The 23,689-nt window shown below is 44.3% G+C and overlaps 1 protein-coding gene across 1 annotated transcript; it reads left to right on the forward strand.

Annotated features, from left to right (window-relative positions):
- Positions 1 to 22,520: 22,520 nt before the first annotated feature.
- On the forward strand, positions 22,521 to 23,444 carry LOC309401264 (olfactory receptor 10G6-like; the record flags this gene model as incomplete). Its single annotated transcript, XM_081970327.1, has 1 exon — positions 22,521 to 23,444. The coding sequence occupies one exon, from the start codon at positions 22,521 to 22,523 to the stop codon at positions 23,442 to 23,444; it is 924 nt and encodes a 307-aa protein (XP_081826453.1).
- Positions 23,445 to 23,689: the final 245 nt, after the last annotated feature.

Consider the following 23,689-nt stretch of genomic DNA (forward strand, 5'->3'; position numbering starts at 1 on the left):
TGCGTCTGTACATGCGCAGAAAAGTAAAGATCTTGTGAATAGCATTTCCAATGGTGTTTTTTTAATTAATGTGAACTACGATTTATCCATTAAAACTGAATTCCTACCATGTTTCCCTGAAATTACAACCTACTCAGAAAGTAAGCCCTAGCTTGATTTTTACACGTGTACCAGTGGTGGGTTGCTACTGGTTTGGGCCAGTTCAGCTGAACCAGTAGTGGTTTGGTGGCCTGGGTCTCTGCCGGTTCCTGCCATGCCTCAGAACCGGTTCTCCTGGTGGCGCCGTTACTTCCACCATCTTGTTTTCTGCTTTTGCGCATGCACAGAACAATTGTTATTGCACTGTGCATGTATGCACAGTGTGCATCAAGCATGAGCAAACTGGCAGTAATGCCTGCCGGAACCCACCCCTGACGTGCGCCCACTATAAGCTTTACCTCCCCAAATAAGCCCCAATTAAAACCCGCCCACTCCAGGGTGCAGGGGTAAAGATTAAGCTAGGATGGGTGTTCTGACACCCCTCTCCACGCCTGTGAATAAACGAGAATACAGGCTTGGCTGTTTGCCACTGTGCTAACAAATCCTTTGGCTGAGGGCCCAGACAACTCACGTTCAATAGTCCCAATGAGCAGACATGACTAGAATACATAGATTTTCTTAACTACTAATTTGTATGGTTGTTTCCTGCAAATGTCCCCTCCCAGCGCCTCACCTATAATCTCTCTTGGGAGGGGCCAACCCTCAATCACCTGTGCTTAATCATCTTTTGTGAGTCTGCCTACGTAGTTGCTGCTTCCGTTTCTCAGCCCTTCTCAATCTAGCATCAGGGACAAACTGCCCTTGATCTTCCCCACTGCTCCATGCCTCAGGTGCCTCCTGGTGGCCAACCAGCCTCTCTGGTCCCTGCTCTGAGTCTGAACCCTGCACAGGGTCCTCCACATCGTCCAGGGTAGACTCAAATGATCCCTCACTATCCGAGTCCATCAGCAGCTCAACCGGATCCTGCTGGACCACAACAGGTGGGGATGGAGGGGTGGAGCTGTCCTACTACTTACCTTTGGATAGTTGCAGCCAGACCTCGCACACCTCAGCCAATTTAAATATGAGCTAGCAGTGTGCAGCAGCTGCCAAAAAAGCCAACACGGCTCTAGGCTGCATCAACAGAGGGATAGAATCAAGATCACATGAAGTGTTAATACCACTTTATAAGGCCTTGGTAAGGCCACACCTGGAATACGGCATTCAGTTTTAGTCGCCACAATGTAGAAAAGATGTGGAGACTCTAGAAAGAGTACAGAGAAGAGCAACAAAGATGATTAGGGGACTGGAAGCCAAAACATATGAAGAACGGTTGCAGGAACTGGGTATGTCTAGTTTAATAGAAAGAAGGACTAGGGGAGACATGATAGCAGTGTTCCAATATCTCAGGGGTTGCCACAAAGAAGAAAGAGTCAAACTATTCTCCAAGGCACCTGAGGGCAGAACAAGAAGCAATGGATGGAAACCAACCAAGGAGAGAAGCAACTCAGAACTGAGGAGAAATTTCCTGACAGTTAGAACAATTAATCTGTGGAATGACTTGCCTCCAGAAGTTGTGAATGCCCCAACACTGGAAGTCTTCAAGAAGATGTTGGATAGCCATGTGTCTGAAACGGTATATAAATCTGAAATGATTTCCTGCTTGATCAGGCGGCTGGATTAGATTACCTCCAAGGTCCCTTCCAGCCCTATTCTGATGGGTTGATGGATTGATTGATTTTATAAACCAGTTGTCTAAATATTTTTCTTCTCAACAGCACATACTGTTTTCCTGAAATGGAAAATGGTAAATCGTGGATTGACTGTTTAAGAAAAGGGATAAACTTCTGAAATCCTAAGGTGCAAATGTATGGAATAGTAACAGTAAAGAGACCCAAGGGGGAAAGAGTTCAGTTAAAAATAAGCAATCATTAAAAGGTACCTTATTCTAAATTGGTAAAAGGGAGACCTTCGGGGAATTAGGGACAGCAGGAAATGCTCTCTTCTCGTGAGGAAACATTTCTTTGAAGCTCAGATCTTTTCCTTGCTTATATTAATATAGAGACACCTAATGGAAATTATGCAGTGAAGGATGTAACCACTTAAAAGACTAGTTTCTTTTATTTTTTCAAAGTGTCTGCTCTTAAAAGATTTGAAGGCCCTGGGGAAGGAAGAACAGATAAAGGTAATGATTTGACAGAATGATAGGAGAAAAATTGGGTAGATTGTAAGCCTCCGATGATGAAATTACAGAATGCATTTGAAGTCGTATGATATGTGTCTTCTCATGTTCACAACTGTTTATATCGTGTTTTCTCCAGGTTGTGTCATGCTTTCTGAGGAAAATCTTCTCCTTACGAAGTCAGAAATTTGAAGAATTTGTATAAAGGGCTTCCAAACATAAAGACACTTTGTTGTTGGAGGCGAATGGTTTAAGATTTCAAGACTACGTCGAATTGATGAGGAACTGAAAAAAATGTCCTTATCTCCAAGCTTCTATTTTCAACAACAACAAAAGTAGAATAGTTCAAAAACCAATCTCTCTCTTGTGTTGTGAGGGAAAAGAACATGATTCCATGACTTGGGAGACTTTAAGGATGTTATTTAGCATCAGAGTTTCCAAAGAGAATCTTCTGAACCCTGAAATATTTCCAGAAAGAAAATCTCAGAATTTCTCAGTTCTTGCTAATCCTCAACCCTGAAAATCTGAATTTCCTCGAGAGGACTAGAGTATTGTATGAATGGGGTGTGAAAACCAAACAGACTGGACTGAATTTGTCCTTTTGGGCGTTCCATATCCTCAACAGTTCTATATCCCCTTATTCCTTTTATTTCTGCTTGTTTATTTACTCTCGGTCACTGGGAATATTCGGATCCTGTTGACTGTAGCGTCTAAATCCAATTTGCAGAAACCAATGTATTGGTTTCTCTGCCATTTAGCTGTCATGGAAATTTCAGTGTCCACCCTAGTGGTCCCAAAGGTGATGGGTGGGTTGGTGGAAGGAGGGAATAGAGGTTTAATCTCATTGGTCGGAGGGTCTGACAGCTCCCTATAAAAGGGCTGCTGTCAGACTCAGCCTTCGCTGGATTGTTCTCACTTGTTGCATTTAATAAAGAGCTGTTGTTACCGTTAGCCTGTGTGTGCCTATCCATTACCCGATTTAACACTGGCGACAAGGGTGGGATTGGAAGGCAACTAGATGAACCAAAAGAGCGTAGCAATCCAGCAAGAACATCCAGCCCGGAGCTCAACCCAGCTTCGAACAGCCATTTTTGAGCGGCAAACTCAAAACGCCCTCAGAACACAAAATGGCCATGCATTCCCCACCGACTCCGTATGACCCAGTCACCGAGCACTGGGACTCATATATGCTATGTTTTGGCTGTTTCCTCGAGGCCAACGACCTCATGGGCCTTTCTGAAAGCTGCAAGAAAAACACGTTCCTCGGGTACTGTGGACGGGAAGTGTTCAAAACTGCCAAAGACTGGTCAGAACCAACACCGCTATAATCGATCGCTTGGTCTGTGCTCCAGCAGACGCCGAGGACCCACTACGCTCCCAAGCTGTCTAAGCACGTTTGCCAGCATGAACTTAACATTTGCAACCAGCACCAAGGTGAAGCAATCAATGAGTACGTTGCGGCGCTACGAAAGGGTTCTGAGACCTACACGAACTTATTCTTGACTGCATAATTTGCGGTTTGTGGGACATTAATTTACAGAGGAGGTTACTTGCCAAGTCTAACCTCACTCTACCTATTGCCTTGGATGAGGCCAGGGCATCAGAATCGGCCGTCAAGTCCACAGAGACACTGCAGCATCAAAACACTCCGCAAGACGCACGGAAGAATGCACACGTTCACCGCGAGTCTGCAGAGGCCGAGAGCTCTGAAGGCGAAGAAGATGACAGCTGCTGCATGCACAATAGCCGCAAATTTGAATAGCCGCAAATTTGAATGATCCCCACCTTGCGCTAGCTGCGGAGGAGACCATGCCCGATCAGCTTGCCATTTTCGGGACGCTACCTGCCAGCGCTGCTCAAGCAGGCTATCCCTAGCCTGAAAAAGCAGCATCTACGCGCCCCTGACATCCGCCTTCATGATTACCGGGGGAACCGGGTCCCCATCATGGGCCAGGGCACCTTTCGGGTGCAATTCAAGAACTACAGCGGCCAACTCCCAGTGTCAATGGTCAGCGGCGACTGTGATAACCTTGGCATAAAATAAAGGCAGACAGCAAGGAGCTTGACCAGAGCTTGTCTTTATTCAGCGGCAGCCATCTGTAAACTAACTTCTGCCCTGGATGACATCATTAAAAAGGTTAACTGTTTCCTAGCCTTCTTAAAGAGCTAAGCACAGCAATTGCACTTAAAATATAACATAAAACTTACACATCATTACAGCGACCTGCAGAGCCTCCTGGGGCTTGACTAGTTTGAAGCCCTGGGCCTAGAAGTGACCGGTATCAACGCCTTGAAAGATGAAAGCGCTGAAGCAATTTTTAAGGAGTTTGAGGATGTCTTCGGCACCTGTCTGGGTAAGTATGTGGGGACTCCAATCTCCTGCCTGAGCTCCTCGAGCTGATCGCAACGATGGCAGTTGAGACCCCCAAACTTTTGGTCATGGGGGACTTCAACTTGCCATCAGTGGGAGAAGCATCTGAGGTGGTTCAGGAGTTCATGGCTTCCATGACAGCCATGGACCTGACTCAGTTAATTCATGGTCCCACACACGAGGGAGGCCACACACTGGATCTTTTTTTGTCTCTGACCAGTGGACGAGTGATCTGGGAATAGGGGACATAGCTATTACTCCCCTGTCATGGTCAGACCACTCACTTCTCTGACTTGACTTCCCTGGTGCTACCCCCCGCTGCGGGGAGGCGGAACCGGAATGTCCTAGATGGTTCCGCCCCAGGCGCCTGATGGAACCGGAAAGGTTCCAGACGGAGCTTGGGCCACCTCCTGTAGACCTGACCTGCCCCCGGATAGAGGACCTAGTAGCCGCCTGGAATAATGCGGCTGCCGGGACCTTAGACCGGGTGGCGCCTTTGCGGCCTCTCCTGCGGCAACAAACCAACCTGGCCCCTTGGTTCACCGAGGAGCTAAGGGTGATGAAATGCCACAAGAGACGCCTAGAGAGCCGATGGAGATCCTCCCGTTCCGAACTTGACCGAACACAGGTACGAACCTACTTAAGGACATACCTTGTGGCAATAAGAGCGGCCAAACGTCGACATTGTGCCGCCCTTATTGCGTCCGCAGATAACCGCCCTGCTGCCCTGTTTCGGGTGACCCGCTCTCTTCTTTCACAGAGACCGCGGGAAGCCCCTTTACAGGGCAGGGCAGAGGAATTTGGGAAATATCTGCAGGATAAAATTGCTCAAATCCGGAGGGAATGGGTCCCACTCAGTGGGCTAGGAGGGATGCCTCAGGCAAGTCTTGAGAGACTGTTCTGCGAGGAGTTTGACTCGGTTGCCATCAAGGATTTGGACAGGTTACGCAGGCGACTACGAGCCACCACATGTTCATTGGACCCGTGTCCCTCCTGGCTTGTACTGGCATCCTGGGAGGTTACACGAGACTGGCTCTTGGTGCTAGTGAACGCTTCATTGGGCGAGGGGTTCTTACTGGCCGCCTTGAAAGAGGCAGTTGTGAGACCCTTACTCAAGAGGCCTTCCCTGGACCCAACGGAGCTAGCCAATTACCGTCCTGTCTCCAACCTTCCTTTCTTAGCGAAGGTTGTAGAGAGTGTGGTGGCCCAACAGTTCCCACGTCACCTGGAGGAGAATGATTATCTAGACCCGCGCCAGTCCGGCTTCCGACCCGGGCACAGCACAGAGACGGCCTTGGTCGCGTTGGTAGATGATCTCTGGAAGGCCAGGGATAGGGGTTGTTCCTCTATCCTGGTCCTATTAGATCTCTCAGCGGCTTTTGATACCATCGACCATGGTATCCTCCTGCACCGGCTGGAGGGGCTGGGGGTAAGGGGCACCTTTCTACGGTGGTTCTGCTCCTACCTCTCCGACCGGAAGCAGCGTGTGTTGGCAGGGGAGCAGAGGTCGTCCCTGAGGCCTCTCACTTGTGGGGTGCCACAGGGGTCAGTCCTCTTGCCTCTCCTGTTCAACACATATATGAAACCGCTGGGTGAGATCATCCGTGGTTTTGGGGTGGGATATCATCTGTACGCTGATGATACACAGCTGTACATCTCCACCCCGAACCATCCCAACGAGGCCGTTGAAATGATGTCCCGGTGTTTGGAAGCCGTACGGGTCTGGATGGGTGACAACCGACTCAAACTCAACCCCTCCAAGACGGAGTGGCTGTGGCTTCCGGCCCCCCGGTTCAACCAGCTAATTCCAACACTGGCCATTGGGGGCGAACAACTGGCCCCCATGGAACGGGCGCACAATTTGGGCGTCCTCCTGGATGCCCGGCTGTCCATGGATGACCATGTGGCAGCCGTGGCGAGGGGGGCGTTCCACCAGGTTCGCCTGGTGCGCCAATTGAGCCACCTATTGGACCGGGATGCCCTTCGCACAGTCACTCACGCGCTGGTGACGTCCCGCCTAGACTACTGTAATGCTCTCTACATGGGGCTTCCCTTGAGATGCACTCGAAGACTGCAGCTGGTCCAGAACCCGGCCGCGCGGGTGATTATGGGGAGTACGAGATACTCCCATATAACACCTCTCCTGCGCGAGCTGCACTGGCTTCCTGTGGTCTATCGGGTGCGTTTCAAGGTATTGATTACCATCTTCAAAGCGCTCCATGGCACAGGACCTAGCTACATGCGGGATCGCATCCTGCCCCATACATCCCTACGACCAATTCGCTCTCACAGAGAGGGACTTCTCCAGGTGCCGTCCACTAAGCAGTGCCAGAGGGCGGCGCCCAGGAGTAGGGCCTTCTCTGTGATGGGCCCAGCCCTCTGGAATGACCTCCCCCCAGATATTAGGATTACCACCAACCTCTGCTTCTTCCGTTCAAAACTCAAGACCCACCTTTTTCAACTAGCAGGCCTGGCTCAACCATAGCTCCATTTTATTCCTCCTGGCAATTTTTAAACTTGTAACCCCCAGGGGGAGAGCCTTCTCTGTGGGAGCGCCTTCCCTCTGGAATGAGCTGCCCCCGGAGCTCCGCATAATCCCTGACCTCCGGTCCTTCCGACGCGCCCTAAAAACTTGGCTTTTCCAGCAAACCGGCCTGGCCTGTTAATTTTAATTTTAACTTATTTTAAATGTATTGTTTTTTTTAAAAAAATCGTTTTTTGGTTTTTTTGGAAATGGATTTAATCTTTTTTAACTTTTGAGATGTGTGTTTTTTAATGTTGTACGCCGCCCTGAGTCCTTTTGGAGAACGGCGGCATATAAATCCAAATAAACTAAACCAAACCAAACCATTGGGGTTTTAATTTTTTTAATATTTCTATGTTATTATAATGATTGTATTGTGTTTTATACCTCCTCCGTACAATGTGTAATTTTATAATATGTGTTTTTATTTATTGTACGCTGCCCCGAGTCCCTTTGTGGAAGGGAGCGGCTAACAAATTTAATAAAATAAAAAATAATAAATAAATAAATAAATAAATAAATAAATAAATAAATAAATAAATAAATAAATGTGTACGAACTGTTTTGGCTCGAATTAGAGACAAAGGCGTCCATCTCAAGAAAGAAAAATGCCAAATTAGCATGCCAAGGGTTGAAATCCTAGGGTACGTAATCGACGGCTCTGGGATTCACCCAACCTTGAAAAAAATTAAACAATCCAGGACGCCCCTACACCTCACAATCAAACCGAGCTACAGGCGTTCCTCAGACTCCTTAATTTCTACATCCTTCTTAAACAGAAAGCCACCGTTGCTGAGCCTTTACACCGTCTCCTGGCTAAGAACGCAAAGTGGTCCTGGGGCAGAGCCAAAGCCACTGCATTTGCCGCAGTAAAAAGACTTCTCTCAGTGGACACTTTCCTGGTGCAGTACAGCCAGACCCTGCCACTGGTGTTGGCCTGCGACGCTTCACCGTTCGGCATCGGAGCCATCCTCAGCCACTGCATGCCCAATGGAACCGAGGCTCCAATAGCCTTTTACTCTAGGACCTTGTCCACTGCCGAGCGGAACTACAGCCAGCTGGACCGTGAGGCTTTGGCTGCAGTTGCCGGAGTAAAAAGGTTCCATGAGTACCTATACGGCCGTGATTTCAAACTCATTATGGACCACAAACTGCTACTGGGCTTACTGGCTGGGGACTGACCTCCTCCTGTGTCGTTATCACATCTGGATGACCAGATGGACCACCTTCCTTGCTGCCTACTCCTACCATCTCATCCACTGACCAGGTTCCACTTTGGGGCACGCTGATGCCTTAAGCTGCTGCCCCCTGCCAGAACTTCTTGCTGACCCTACCCCCGAGATGCCAGTCCTTCTCATTGACTTCCTAGAGACTGGTCCAGTCTCATCCAGTGACGTTGCCCGTCACTCTGCAAAGGACTCCAACATCAAACAAATTTTGAACTGGGTGTGGAGGGGGTGGCCCAAGGGGTCTGTTGGGGCTGAATTCAAAATGTACCATTGTAAATGTGACAAGTTATCTGTTGTAAATGGCTGTTTGCTGTGGGGGGACCGGGTCGTTGTTCCACCCAAATTGCGGCTTTACACATAGGACATCCTGGAATTGTCAGGATGAAGTCTTTGGCCAGGAGTTATGTGTGGTGGCCTAACATGGACAGAGAGATCAAAGAATGGGTGGCTACCTGGACACCATGCCAGGAGTCCAGACCAGCTCCCCCAGAGGCGCCCGCTAAGGAGTGGGAGCAACCTCAAGCACCATGGTCTAGGGTGCACATTGATTTTGCTGGCCCAGTTCATGGCCAAACATTCCTCGTAGTTGTGGACGCCTACTCAAAATGGCTAGAGGTAGTCCTGATGACCTCCACTATGGCAGAAGTGGTCATCAAGGTACTACAGAGACTTTTCTCCACACACAGCCTGCCCGACGTCCTGGTCTCTGACAACGGGCCCCAATTCACAGCCATGCAATTCGAGACCTTCTTAGCAGCACAGGGAATCAGACATGCCCTGGTCATGCCATTCCATCCGGCCTCCAATGGTCAGGCAGAGAAAATGGTGAGATCTGCAAAAGAGGCCCTCTCTAGGATGGGCCTGGGAGATTGGCAAACACGGGTTGACCACTATTTGCTAATCCAACATATCACACCCACTACAGGGAGAAGCCCCTCAGAGCTTCTCATGGGTTGCCGGCTAAGGTCCCACTTAGACCGGCTACACCCAAACTATTCTGCTGCATCGCCCCCTGACTCCACAAGCAAAATTCAGAACTTTAGCATAGGGGATTCTGTTTATGCCCACAACTATGCCAGGGAAACTCTGTGGATTCCTGCCACAGTGATAGACATCACTGGGCCTCACTCTTATCTCATAGAGCTTGAGGACGGTCGGAATTGGAGAAGGCACGTTGACCAACTCCGTTGCCGCCTCTCCAACTCCACTCTTAGACACCAGAGGTAACTCCTGCACGAGTTAGCCAAAGCCCTACCCAAAAGGAGCAATACACCACTCCTTCCACAGGCATCTCAAGCCCGAGGGTATCGGGGAACTTATCTGGTTGTGTTGCAGGCCCGCAGCGAGCTCTGAGCAAACCGGCTCTAGAAGCTCCAGCCGCAGCCTGTGAAAGGTTCCAGCAGCTTCCACCAAGTGGAGCTGCGGAGCAAACAGATCCATCCAACCTGCTCGTTTATACAAATTCTTCACATTTCCCACTTACAGAGGAGAAGATTTGCCTTGGAAAACACGTCCCAACTTAGAGAAACTGCTTGAAAGAGGCAATATAAACAGGTGACACAGCATCTATCATGTCATCAATTACATTCTAGTTTCTAAATTGGAGGCTTGGAATCCAGCCAGTTCTTTTCATGCAATTCTTTTTCTGTCATACTGTATTATATCGTTGTCTGTTCTTCCTTTCCAGGTCCTTCAAACCATTTTAAGAGCAGATACTTTGAAAAAATAAAATAAAAAAATACATACTAACAGCTACATCCTTCATTGCAGAATCTCCATCAGAAGGAAACTGAAAAACATGTCTTTGCTTCCAAGGATTTTTTTATCACCATAATTTCTTCATCAGGGATATTTCCTTTGATAATTAGTCATCTGGTTCTCTAGAATACAAGCAAGGGAAAGATATAAGCGTTAAAAAAAAAGTTCACTCGTGAGAATAGATAATTCCCTGCTAGTACTAATTCCCTGAAGTTCTTCCTTTTATCAGTTTGGAATACGGCATTATTTAATGATCAATTCTTTCTTCTTAATTCATTTTCCGGTCTTTCTTTGCCTGGCCTTCCTTGTCTTTGCTTTGTGTTAGGAATGTAAGCTAACAGTTGGGTCGGCAATATATAAACCAGGATGGTAGTACTGTAGCTTTAAGTACTGCTGTAAAATGTGATTGATTGTTGTTACCTCAAGCAGCCATAAGAGGGAGCCAGAATGACTGTTAGCTCTCTGTTTGTTAGATGCTGATTGGTGGATGTATCGTGAGTTACTGGGTTTTTACTACTGTTAGCCTAAACTGATTATTTGATACTGGACTGTGTTCGATGGATCATTCCTTAACTGAGAACATGGATAACTGAATGACTGAACCGTGTATGACTTGGACTGTAAATTGAACTCTGAACACCTCTATATTTCCACATAGTAAACTACTATATTTATACTATTCGGTGTCCCTGTATGCTGGTTTGTGCATGTTCTTCCATACCACTCTCATTACGCTGCTCTGCACACTTGCTCTCCTAACGGGGAGCTTACTCATTTAACACTTTGTCTGCCTTCTTAATAAGTGCCATGACAGAAAAGGCACTCCTTTTGTGTCCCATCAGATGGAACAAGGGGTGGGCTTCAAATTTTTTTAGCAAGGGGTTCTCTGCCTGGTTGCTGGGTGGATGTGGCCATGGTGGGTGTGGCCTAGTTGGCCTTCTGCACTATGGCAGAGGTCATTTTTGTTGCTTTCCTCGAGCCTCCGGGAGAGTGAAAGCAGCCTCCACAAGCTCTGGAGGTCCTCTGAAGACGGGAAATGGCCCCAAACTTCCAGTTGGGCCATTTTTCACCCTCCCCAAGTATCCGTGCACACCCTGCACTTAAACAGGCCGCTTGGAGACTCCTGGGAAGGGAGAGGTGGGGTCAGCAGGTCCAACCAAGATTTGGGTGGTTCTCCGAACTGCACAGAATCTTAGCTAGAGGTTCTCCCCACTATCCTGTCAGAGCTGAAGAAGCTTCTTGGATGAGAAGCTTCTTAAAAAGAAACAAACAAGAAAGTCCAGTTGCCTCCTGAAAAAAGCACCTTTGGGATTAGTGCCTTAAATTGCACCTGGAAGGAAAACTATGTTTAGTTCAATCTAACTGTTCTATGTGTTAATAATCCCAGTGCTGATTCAACTGCAAAGTTTGTTTTCTGACAATCTTTTCACTCCACTTTTTAAATCTCAAAGTGATTTGTTTAGAGTCTGTTAATGAGACATTCAAAGACACCGACTGAAGACGATAGGTCCTTAGCGATGGAAATGCAAGTAAGATTTAGAGAAGAGCAACTAGGGAGTATATACAATCACACTGTTTTGAAAACAGTACAAAGGAGAATAAGATTGGAATTAATCCAGAGACCAATAAAGGAGAATATTTGTACCTCAGGGTTGACATGATGGGTCCTTCGTGCTCTCTCTCTGAGCCTGCTTGGGATTTTTTTTGCAAACATTTCATTAGGCAAAACTACTTGATATAATTAGGGCACTAAGGATGTGACCTAGTTTGGGTGATGAAACATTGGCAAGAAAACAAGCAAGATGAAGTGAGAGAAAGAGAGATGACAGATTAGATAGATAGAGCATAGAGAGAAATGAGAGAGAAAGAGAGATAGATAGATGATAGATAGATAGATAGATAGATAGATAGATAGATAGATAGATAGATAGATGATAGATAGAAAGATAAGATAAGATAAGATAAGATAAGATAAGATAAGATAGATGATAGATAGATAAGAAAGATGATAGGTAGGTAGGTAGGCAGGTAGGTAGGTAGCTAGGTAGGTAGATGATAGATAGATAGATAGATAGATAGATAGATAGATAGATAGATAGATAGATAGCATAGATAGATAAGATAGATAGATAGATAGATAGATAGATAAAGATAGATGATAGATAAGATAGATGATAGATAGATAAGATAGATGATAGATAAGATAGATGATAGATAAAATAGAAATATGATAGATGATAGATAGATAGATAGATAGATAGATAGATAGATAGATAGATAGATAATAGATAGATAGATAGATAGATAGATAGATAGATAGATAGATAGATAGATAAAAAATAGATGATAGATAAGATAGAAAGAGGATAGGTAGGTAGGTAGGTCGGTCGGTCGGTAATTAGATAGATAGATAGTTACAAGAAGTGTCTTGTAACTTGACAGCTTTAAGACTTGCACACTTCAATGCCAGAGTTCCTGGGCCAACATGACTGGAGGAGGAATTCTGGGAGTTGAAGTCCACAAGTCTTAAAGTTGTCAACTTTGAACACCCCTGGGTTTTTTTTCTAAAGGGTTAGGGATGCAAGGGTCTTGTAACTTAACAGCTTTAAGACTTGCCTGCTTGAAATGCCAGAGTTTCTGAGCCAACATTTTGGTTGCTAAGCAAGAGCATTGTTAAGTGAGTTTCACCACATTTTACAAGTTGGCCACTCCCACCTGGTCACATGTCCAGCAAACCACTCCCACCCAGTCACATGGCCGTCAAGCTACTCCCACAAAGCTGGCCACACTTACAGAAGAGGTTCTAAAACTTTTTGAAATCCACCATCATGGTGCTATGCTTTACACATAACTTAATGTATCTCTGCACCTCCCAAGGTGCACATAATCAGGTTATTACTGTTCTGTCCCAAGCCTCTACAATGTATAAGGATGCAGACTTGGCTCTCTGCCACAACTAAGGAGTTGTGGGAACCCAGAAAGCTATCTCTATGAAACAAGGCTTGAACGCATGAAATTCTCCCAATCTTTCTCCACGGCTGGATCAGTAAATTGTTGTTTCCTGCCAAATTAATTAACTGTATCCTGTATCATAACATTTTTCTCCCTAATAATCAAAATTTAGCTAAATTTAACTCAGTTCTTTTTTATTAGCCTTTATATACTCTATAACCAAAAAGATTTCTAATCTTCCTTTCTTGGGTACCATTCAAATATTCATATCCAATTATTACTTATCATAACAATACATATGTATATATTATTATCATTATCAATTATTTATTTGACTATATCTATTGCCACTAAATGTGAGGTTCCCAGAAGCTGGCCCAATTAACTTACGAGCCTCCAGACATAGGTCAAAGGAAATCCAATCATTTATTAGGATCGACATTCTGGCATGGACTCCGGTGGAGCCAAAACTACTTTTGCTTAATTGTATTTGAACTTTACCCCTGTAATCCCCTCCCTTCTGTCCTGCGTCATAATTCATATTCTCCAACTAGGCTGTAGACATGAGATCAAACTCCAGCCAAAGGCATGCATGGAATTTCCCCCCCACCCACCCCCGTGCCAGCTTGATAATAGTCATTTAGAAGTTGACACTAAATTTCACTAAGTTTAACTAGTTTTAAATTATGCACTTCCATCTATCAACCTGTATCTTTCCAGTAGCAAAACAATCTCATGTGTTCTGCCATTTGTGGTATCAGTCCTCTAATCATCTCCTTAATCAAATTTATATGGACTCCTCTTAGCAACTCATTGCTTATTAAGTCTCTCATGTAATTTCGATGCCCTTCTTCTGTTTCCTTAATCAGCTTATCTTTAATTGTCAGTGGTGTTATCAATGATGTTGCTAATAGGATTTCTCTCTTTAAATCCATAAATTCTTTTGTTTTTTCTTCTTCTGCATCTTGCCATCTGGGGTAGAGTTCCCCTCCATTTAATTCCTCTTTCAGTGTTCCACTCTTTCCATTTCCAGACACAAACCAATCACCATAGATATCAACGGATTTAATTTCCTTATAGTCATTTTCCTCTTTGGTTTTTAGGACTCTAACCTCCACTTTTTCTTCTTGATAAACATCTCCAACTTCTTCATCAACCCACCCAGCACCTTTAGGACCGCTATGGTGGACACTGAGATATCCATGACAGCTAAATGGCAGAGAAACCAATACATTGGTTTCTGTAAATTACATGCAGATGCTACTGTCAATAGGATTAGAATATTCCCAGTTACAGAGAGCAAATAAACTAGCAGAATTAAGAGGAAGAAGGGGATATAGAACTGTTGAGGATATGGAATTTGTCCAAGAGGACAAATTCAGTCCAGTCTGTTTGGTTTTCACACCCCATTCATTAAATAGTCCTCTCTGGAAAATTCAGATTTTCATAGGCGAATTCATGGCAAGAACTGAGGAAATCTGAGGTTTTCCTCCTGGGAATAGTTCAGAATTCATAAGTGCAAAGTATGATCTTAAATAAGATTCTTAAATCCTTCCAAGTCAGAGAATTGTGTTCTCTTCACCCACAACACATGCGATTCTGGTTTTTGAATTGTTCTTTGTTGTTGTCGTTGTTGTTGTTGAAAATAGAAGCTGGGAGATGTAGATTTTAGATTTCAGTGAATCGGTCCAAGATGCAAGTAAGATCCATGGAAACTCCGGAGCAAACTCTGTACGTTGAAATATGGTATTTCTCCATTCTTCAGCCAAAACATTTTTTTTCCAGTTACTCACCGAGGGTCTGAATCTCCATCCAAACTAGTCTTGAACTCTTAAATCATTTTGTTGTCCTCAATTCGGGTCAGAGCCTGGTGCCAAAGCCAATGATGGACGCCAGACACGAGGTGCAGGTTTTCTGATTGCTTTCTATTGAAGTTCTGCAAGGAAAAGGGTCCCTGGTCAAAATACCAAGAACTCATAACGAAGGATTAAGTAAGCTTTATGCATTTTCACTAAAGAGAAGACAGGCCGAGGTGAGATAACAAGAAATATCATCTAATAAAGATTTTAGTAATAATTCTACAGTTTGTTCTATTGGTCTCTAGCTGTCCCTATTCTTAAGCCTTGGCTAATGAATGCCCCAGGAGTTATCTAATAGACATTTCATTTGCTGCAGGGCATCTCTATTGCTAACTTTCAGCTGAGGTCTGCAAGTTGTCTAATTCTTGTTACTTTTGATCAACTTTCTAACTACCCATAACAGCTACAAGCTTTACACATGCATATTTCCTGTTGATAAGCATTCTTTGTTCTTCCCAGACTGACCCCACAATTACAGTCTTCCTGATTTACCATATTTTTCGGAGTATAAGATGCACCTTTTTCCCTCAAAAAAGAGGCTGAAAATCTGGTTGCGTCTTGTACACTGAATACAGCATTTTTTTGCCTCCTGAAACCCTGCCCCCTTCACCAAAATGTCCGTGCAGAGCCTGTAGGAGGCTTTCAGAGTGCTCCTGGGGGCTGGGGAGGGCAGAAGTGAGTGAAAAACAGACTATTTTTTCCTCAATTTTGCTCCCGTAGCCCCCAGGAGTACTCTATAAGCCTCCTAAAGGCTATGCATGCAGGTTTTTTGACAAAAAACAGGCCTGTTTTCACGAACAATGGGGCATTTTTTGCTCATTTCCCCCCCCCCCATCCCGGAGCACTCTGCAAGCCCTCTAAAAGCTATTCATGCCTTTTGGGGGGGGAAATGGGCCCATTTTTGCGAATAACGGGCCATGTTTGGGAGGTTTGCAGAGTGCAAAAACGTTTTTTTTTAATTTGGCTCTTCAAAACCTTGGTGCATCTTATACTCCAGTGCGTCTTATACGCCAATAAATATGGTACTTTCAAGGGTGTGCCATGATCTTGCTTTAACATCAATGTGTCTCCTAAGACAGTGGGCCCTTTATTTTTCCAAGCCATTTATTTTTCACAAATTCTTTAAGATTTCCCACTTAAAAAGGAGAAGATTTGCCTTAGAAAGCAGGACAGAACCTGGAAAAAAAAACCTCTTTGAAACAGGTGATATAAACAGGTGTGAGCATGACAAAATTCACATCATATAACTTATACTCCAATTCTGTCACTCTATAGTATCCCTTCATCTGTTCCAGGTCCTTCAGAGCATTTTAAGAGCAGGGGGATTTGGGGGGGGGGGGGGATAAACTAGTCTTAGGTAGCTACTTCCTTCACTGCATAATTTCCATCAGGAGAAAAATGGTGAGCAGATTTTAGCGGCAAAGCATTTTATCAGGATATGCTCTTCATCAATGCTATTTATTTCCTTAATTAATTATCCTTGTCTGTAGAACATAAGCAAGGGAAAGATCTAAGCTTGAAAGAAATGGTTCATTAAAAGAAGAGAGCATTTCCTGCTGGACCTTATTCCCTGAAGGTTTTCCTTTTATCAGTTTTAGAATATGGTACCTTTTAATGATCACTTATTTCTTCTTAAAGCTTATTTTATCCCTTTGTGTATTTAGCACTTAGCGTAATAAAGGTATTTGCATTTAGCATTCCATACAGTTGCCCTTTGGGGATTTCAGGATTCTTTCTTTCTTTCTTTCTTTCTTTCTTTCTTTCTTTCTTTCTTTCTTTCTTTCCCTCTTTCTTTCTTTTTTCTTTCTTTCTTTCTCTCTTTCTCTCTCTCTCTTTCTTCTTTCTTTCTTTTTTCTTTCTTTCATTCTCTCGTTCTCTCTTTCTTTCTTCTTTCTTTCTTTCTCTCTCTTTTATTTATTTATTTATTTATTTATTTATTTATTTATTTATTTATTTATTTATTTATTTATTTATTTATTTGTTTATTTTCTGCTTAGTTCAAAATTAATCCATGAAGCATCAGGACATGCTGTGCTGCACATGAAATCCATAAAGGAAACTGATGGTTTATCGACGTGTGTGCACTTGTTTGAGTTCCCCAAAATTAGTCCTTTAAAGTGGATTAGAATCCAGCAGCAAAAATAGGGGGGGGGGGTAATTGAAAACAGGGCTTTGGAAGAACCCTGGTGGCCCAGTGGTAACTCTGCCAACAGCCAGGAGTTCGATCCTGACTGGCTCAAGATTGACTCAGCCTTTCATCCTTCTGAGATTGGTAAAATGATGACTCTGATAGTTCAGGAGCCATATACCGCCTCTGTCAACTGCTTAGCGAGGGCTGCAAAGCACTATGAAGTGGAATCTAAGCCTAAGCGCTATTGCTGTTGCGTGATTTGTGCCTGATCCCCATTGCAATTCTAAAATGAATGAATTAACTTGATGTATATGAGAAGGAATGGAAAGTTTCCCTTCCACCTTCGATTGAGGTGCGGACCGTCGCCCCTCCTTGTTAGCATATCTCAGATAAGAAATAAAACCCGATAACATGTTCTAATGAAAAACAAAACTTTAATATGAAAATAAAAATAAACAAATCTATCTAATTGTTACATTTTGGCAAGAGCAATTGTCGTCCACCTTCTTGGCAGACGAACAGAAGATCAAAAGACTCTGGAATGTGTAAGCAGGCGCAGTACATCACTTGCTGATAAGACCTATGACCTGCGCAGTAATATCTCAGCACAGCTAGCAAACAATTAATGCAGTGACAGTATATGCCTCTTTTCTAGATAAAATGAATCCTTAAAATATGTCATGCCTCCTCCGGAATCTGACTCTGAGATGGAAGGTGAACAGCTGACAGACAGCGAGAAATTGGCTCCATTGGCTGTGGAAGAAAGTCAGGCTGGGCAGAGCAGGGGAGAGGTAGAACAAGGGAGAGGGAGTTCTGATGAAGACCAAGGCCCACCCCCTGTTTATCCTAGGGCACGCAGGGAAGAATGCAGGGGCGACATGGGCTGTGTGCCTTGCGAGGAAGGAAATGGCCCTGATTCCCTTCACAAGGCACACCTGGGGATGGAGTTTAAAGGTGAGGCAAATGGGAGGGGCGGTTATCGGGAACAAACAGGGAGTTCATCTTGTGTTAACTGCTTTATCGGAATTCCTGGCATCCTCCCAACTGGTTTGATTTACTTCAAATGCTACTTCACTTCTGCAACTCCTTATCTTGCTTGTCCCGCTGGATTAATGACCTTATTAATTGCCTTGTTGGATTTATAGTTGGAAGTTTTCTGCTTAAAATGTTGGGACTGGAGTAATTTCAGTCAAAGGCTGTTAACAGGTTTGTGGAAGAGTTTTTCTCCGGATTGGAGAGTCAACAGGACATTGGGAGTACAGTTTGTCACTGCGTTAATTGGTTTGTCAACTTGTGCTTATATTCTGAGTTATACAGTAGACTGGATTGTTTCTTATCTGATAATGATTAATGCGCATGTCTCATAATACGTCACACATTCTTTTACTTTCCTTCTGATCTTCCGTTCGCCTGCCAAAGAAGGTGGGCAACATAGCTCTTGCCAAAATGTAAGATTTAGATAGTAAGATTCGTATTTTATTTTATTTTATATTGAAGTTGTTTATTAGAACATGCCCTGGTTTATTTTCACTTATTTCAAATGCATGCTACAAGGAATGCCAAGATCCAGCACCTCATTAATTTAGGGGGGAACTCCCCCTCCTTCACACAGTTGGTGTTAATAAAGGGACTCACACCGGTTCTCTGGCTGTGTTGCCTTTGTGCCATACCATACCATGACACAGTAGCTTCTGGTCCAATAAAACACAAATGCATACGAGTCTAAATAAATCCATAACACATTGAAGCAGGATGAATAAATCACTTTTGGGATTGTGAGGCCTGCCCTGTGGAATAGTCGCTTCCCCCCCTCCCTTAAATTTCATCCATGGTCTCAATCCTGTGAGCCATTTGAAGGCTGTGAAGTCCTCACCGATATTCAGATATTTGGACAAGGACGTCAGATGAGCTCATCACGGGAGGTGTAAGAAATGTTGATGTGTGGTTTTCTTGTTTTTGTTGATTTTCGACAATTTTTGTCGTTAAAATATTGCAATTCTGTTTGACAAACAAGCATGCCAATTAAAAAGCAGGGTCCACGAACACCAGCTGGCAGTCAAAGGCCACGATTCCTCATCCTTAATCTCTACCCACACCGACACCAAACAGCACCAGTTCAACTGGAACGATGCAAAAATCATTAGCCAGACTACCACCTGCCACTTCTATAAGTCCATCAAAGACTGGCACTCCACAAGCAATTCCATCAACAGATACACTGACCTACAAGCATCCTAGGGACCCCTCTAAATTCAAATCAACCACACAGCCAACCAGAGATAGCACCAACCCTTAACCATCCCACGCAACTCCCACCCACCCACCCACCCAGCACTTTACCTCTCAATGACCCTCATCTGATGTTTCAGAAGACCCATCACCTCTTACCCTGTACTTGAAAATCTAGTCAACTGACAGCACTCAATTGGCACTAGATAAGAGTTACTGGAATCTAAAAGGGGATGAACTTAGACCTTTTCTGAGAACATAATGACACTAGGCTGATTCCTCTCTTGACTCCACCATCAGACTCTGTCTGTCCTTCTCCTACATCTCAGGAGAGTTGCTGTTCCAAAGGATGGGTCCCATGGCAGAAAAGACTCTCCTCTTGTGTCCCAACAGATGTAAGTCCTTAATAAACAGGATTCCCAACACGTCTCTCCTTCCAGATCTGAGGGGGATGGATAAATGTAACTGAGGAGAAGAGGTCCCTCAAATAATCTGGTCCCATGCCATGTAGAGCTTTAAATGTCAAAATCAGCATCTTGAATTGCACCTGGAAGGAAACTATTTCTAGCTGTTCTGGTCTATGTATTAATAATCCCAGAGCTGATTCCACCACAACATTTGTTTTCTGAAATCTGCTCGCTCCGCTTTTTAAATCAGTCTCAAAGTGATTCATTCAAAGGTGCAGTGGTGCTTAATGAGGCATCCAAAGACATTGAGTTAAGAAGACCGGGTTCTTGGTGATGGAAATGCACGTGGGATTTGGAGAGAGAAGCAACTTAGGAGGATATACAATAGCACTGTTTTAAAGGTAGTAAAAAAGAGAATAAGATCAGCGTTTAAACCGGAGAGAGCTCAGATTCCTCCTTATTGAGACAATGTATGGATTGCATGAACCATTTCCTTCTTCTACAACTACCATGAGCAGCGTCTCTCAGACTCCCGGAGAGAAGACAAAATGCAAGACTTTATCAAGCTGCCTACAATAATCTTCTCCTTGCCCTCAGTTGTCTTCTGACTACAGCTGGCATTAGTGGCAAAGTCTCCATCTGAGTGGGATAGAAGGAAGGGGTTTAGGAAAGTGTCCACAAGCATCTCAACCAGAGGTGATTTTCTGCCGATTCGGGCCAGTTCGCCAGAACCAGTTGTGGAAATTGTGGGCCCACCCACCTACCCAGCTCTATGTCATCCCAAACGCATGCGCGGAAAGCTGAGTGTGTGCGTGGACAGGTTCCCCATGTGCTCACATTTGCTAAACGGCAGGGAAGGAAAGTGAATACCATCCCTGATCTCAACATGTGATCGAAGACATTTGAAAAGAAGTTAAAATCGTAACCAATCTGGAGCCATTTAAGGTAAAGTTTCCCCTCGCACTTATTTGCTAGTTGTTCCTGACTCTAGGGGGCCATGCTCATCTCCGTTTCAAAGCCAAAGAGCCAGCGCTCCCCATGGTTATGTGGCATGACTAAATGCTGAAGGCGCATGGAACTCCGTTACCGTCCCACCAAAGGTGGTTCCTATTTTTCTACTTGCATTTTTATGTACTTTCGAACTGCTAGGTTGGCAGAAGCTGGGACAAGTAACGGGAGCTCACTCCGTTATGCGGTGCTAGGGATTTGAACCGCCAAACTGCTGACCTTTTGGATCAACAAGCTCAGTGTCTTAGTCACTGAGCCACCGTGTCCCTTTAGAGCCATTTAGATGGGTCTAATTCAAAACTTACTCCTCCAAAATTATCTGATATACCTGTTTAAGATGGATAACCAAAGTCCGTAGCAAGCTTGAGGTAAGATAATGTCTATATATGCAGATTTTGGATATGGAAGCTTCAATGTTCCCTATCTTAACCACAAAACGTTTGAGCAGCTTTTCGGGGAACTGTCCAAAGCTGATCTGATCAGCAAGGAACAAAGATAGTGATTTAGAGACTTGGAAGATAGGACTTGATGGCCTGTTGTGATTATCCCCCACTTCTTATCATAGAATTACAGAAGGCCATTCAAGCTATTGAGATCAACTTCTTGTTCAATGCAGGAACCCGTATTAAAGCATCTCTGGCTGATGTCGTAAAGTTATCTCTTACTTGAATGCATCCACCATGTAATCTTAGAATAGAATAACAGAGTTGGAAGGGACCTTGGAGGTCTTCTAGTCCAACCCCATGCTTAGTCAGGAAGTCCTACACCACTTCAGGCAAATGGTTATCCAACATCCTCTTTAAAAACTTCCAGTGTTGGAGCATTCACAACTTCTGGAGGCAAGTTGTTCCACTGATTAATTGTTCTCACTGTCAGGAAATGTATCCTTAGTTCTAAGTTGCTCCTCCCCTTGATTTGTTTCCATCCATTGCTTTTTGTCCTACCCTCAGATGTTTTGAAGAATAGCTTGACTCCCTCTTCTTTGTGGTAGCCCCTGAGATATTGGAAGACTGCTGTCATGTCTCCCTTACTCCTTCTTTTCATTAAACTAGATACACCCAATACCTGCAGCCGTTCTTCATATGTTTTAGCCTCCAGTCCCCTAATCATCTTTGTTGCTCTTTTCTGTACTCTTTCTATGAGTCATGAGACAGAAGAAAGAATAAAATGCATATAACCTTCAACATACTTCCCTTTCTTTCAACAGTTCTCCTCTTTTGGTTAATATCAGTTCAAGGATGGAGGTCCCTTTTAATTTCCTATTTCATCTGCTACAGTTTTTTTCTGAGAATGTATGTTGAAACCCTGATGTTCTGGGCCTTTTTCATCTCAAACCACAGATTGCTATGATAATATTGTGTGAACTAAAGAGATACTATCTGGAGGAATCAGGAGCAATCTGTATGTCTTTTGCTTCTAAACCACATGCAAGCCAATGCTTGCAGAACATAGTAACATAAAATAAACTCTAACAAAGTACATTAAACATCTCTTTATGCCAGGAACCAAGCCATCAGACCTCCAAGTGTAAGCTGATTCAAGCTGATTACATTTTTCTCTCTCCCTATTCCATAGGAATCTCTCCAGATTGGTAGCTTTCAAAAGAGAACTACTAGAAATGGCTGTAAGGCATTCAGGAAAGATCAGAGCTGGCTCTCTTGCATTTATACAGAATGTGTAGCCTACTTTGGCACTTGGGCCTTCCTCCCAACAGGGAAAGTTGCTCTCCAATAACCCAGTCATGCTACTCTGTGATAGAAACATCTGCTTAAAGATTTCACTATTTTTCTGCTTATTTGCCCTCTTTCCATGATTGATGATACTCTTAATGGGTTTTTTTTTGGTTGCACAGATGGAAGGTAAGAATCGAACTTCATTGAATGAGTTTATCCTTGTTGGCTTTCCATATCCCGAAAGTCTGAAAGAACCTTTATTGATCTTCTTCCTACTCATCTACTTAATGACACTCTTGGGCAACCTTCTGATCCTGTTGGTTGTTCTATCCAATCCCCATCTCCACAAGCCCATGTACTGGTTCCTCTGCCATTTGTCCTTTCTAGACATGACAGTCTCCACCGTGATTGTCCCCAAGGTCATTGTTGGATTCTTAAAAGATGGGAGGATCATATCCTTTGGCGGTTGTGTATGTCAACTCTTCTTCTTTCATTTTTTGGGTTGCACAGAATGCTTCCTTTATACATTGATGGCCTACGATCGCTTCCTGGCTATTTGCAAACCACTCCATTATGGCAAGCTCATGAATCATAGGACATGTCTCTTCCTGGCCATGGGCACCTGGGTTTCAGGATGCCTTCACTCCATAATGGAGACAGCCCTTGTTTTTCGTTTCCCCTTTGGTTGGGAAAACCAGGTCAACTATATCTTCTGTGATATCCCTGCTGTGTTGAAGCTAGTCTCTGCTGACACAACCGTCAATGAGATGGTAACCATGGTGGATGTCGGTCTTGTGGCTACCACGTGCTTCCTTCTCATTCTGACCTCCTACATATACATTGTCTCCACCATCCTGAAGATCCGCGGTGCCCAAGGTCGTAAACGGGCTTTTTCTACCTGCACTGCTCATATCACCATGGTGGTGACCTACTATGTGCCCCTTGTCTTTATCTATCTGAGACCAGGATCTCAGGATCCACTGGATGGAGTGGTGGCTGTCTTCTACACCTCACTGACTCCACTTTTGAATCCTATTATCTACACACTGAGGAACAAGGACATAAAAGTTGCCCTTGTAAACTTGTCAAGGAGATCATCCTAAATTGGTTCTTTGACAGTTCCTGGAATGGCAGTCAAATGCCACAATCCCAAATCCTTAATCACTACCCACACTGACACCAAACAGCACCAGTCTGATTGGAGCAACATAAAAATCATCAGCCATGCTACCACCCGCCACACCCTGGCACTCCGCGTGCAATTCCTTCAACAGACACATTGACTTACAACCAGCCTACAAACCATTCAGAATCCCAATCAACCGCACAGCCAACCAGAGACAGCACT

This window comes from Natrix helvetica (assembly GCF_964273705.1).
Source record: "Natrix helvetica genome assembly, chromosome: Z".
Taxonomy (NCBI): Eukaryota; Metazoa; Chordata; class Lepidosauria; order Squamata; family Natricidae; genus Natrix; species Natrix helvetica.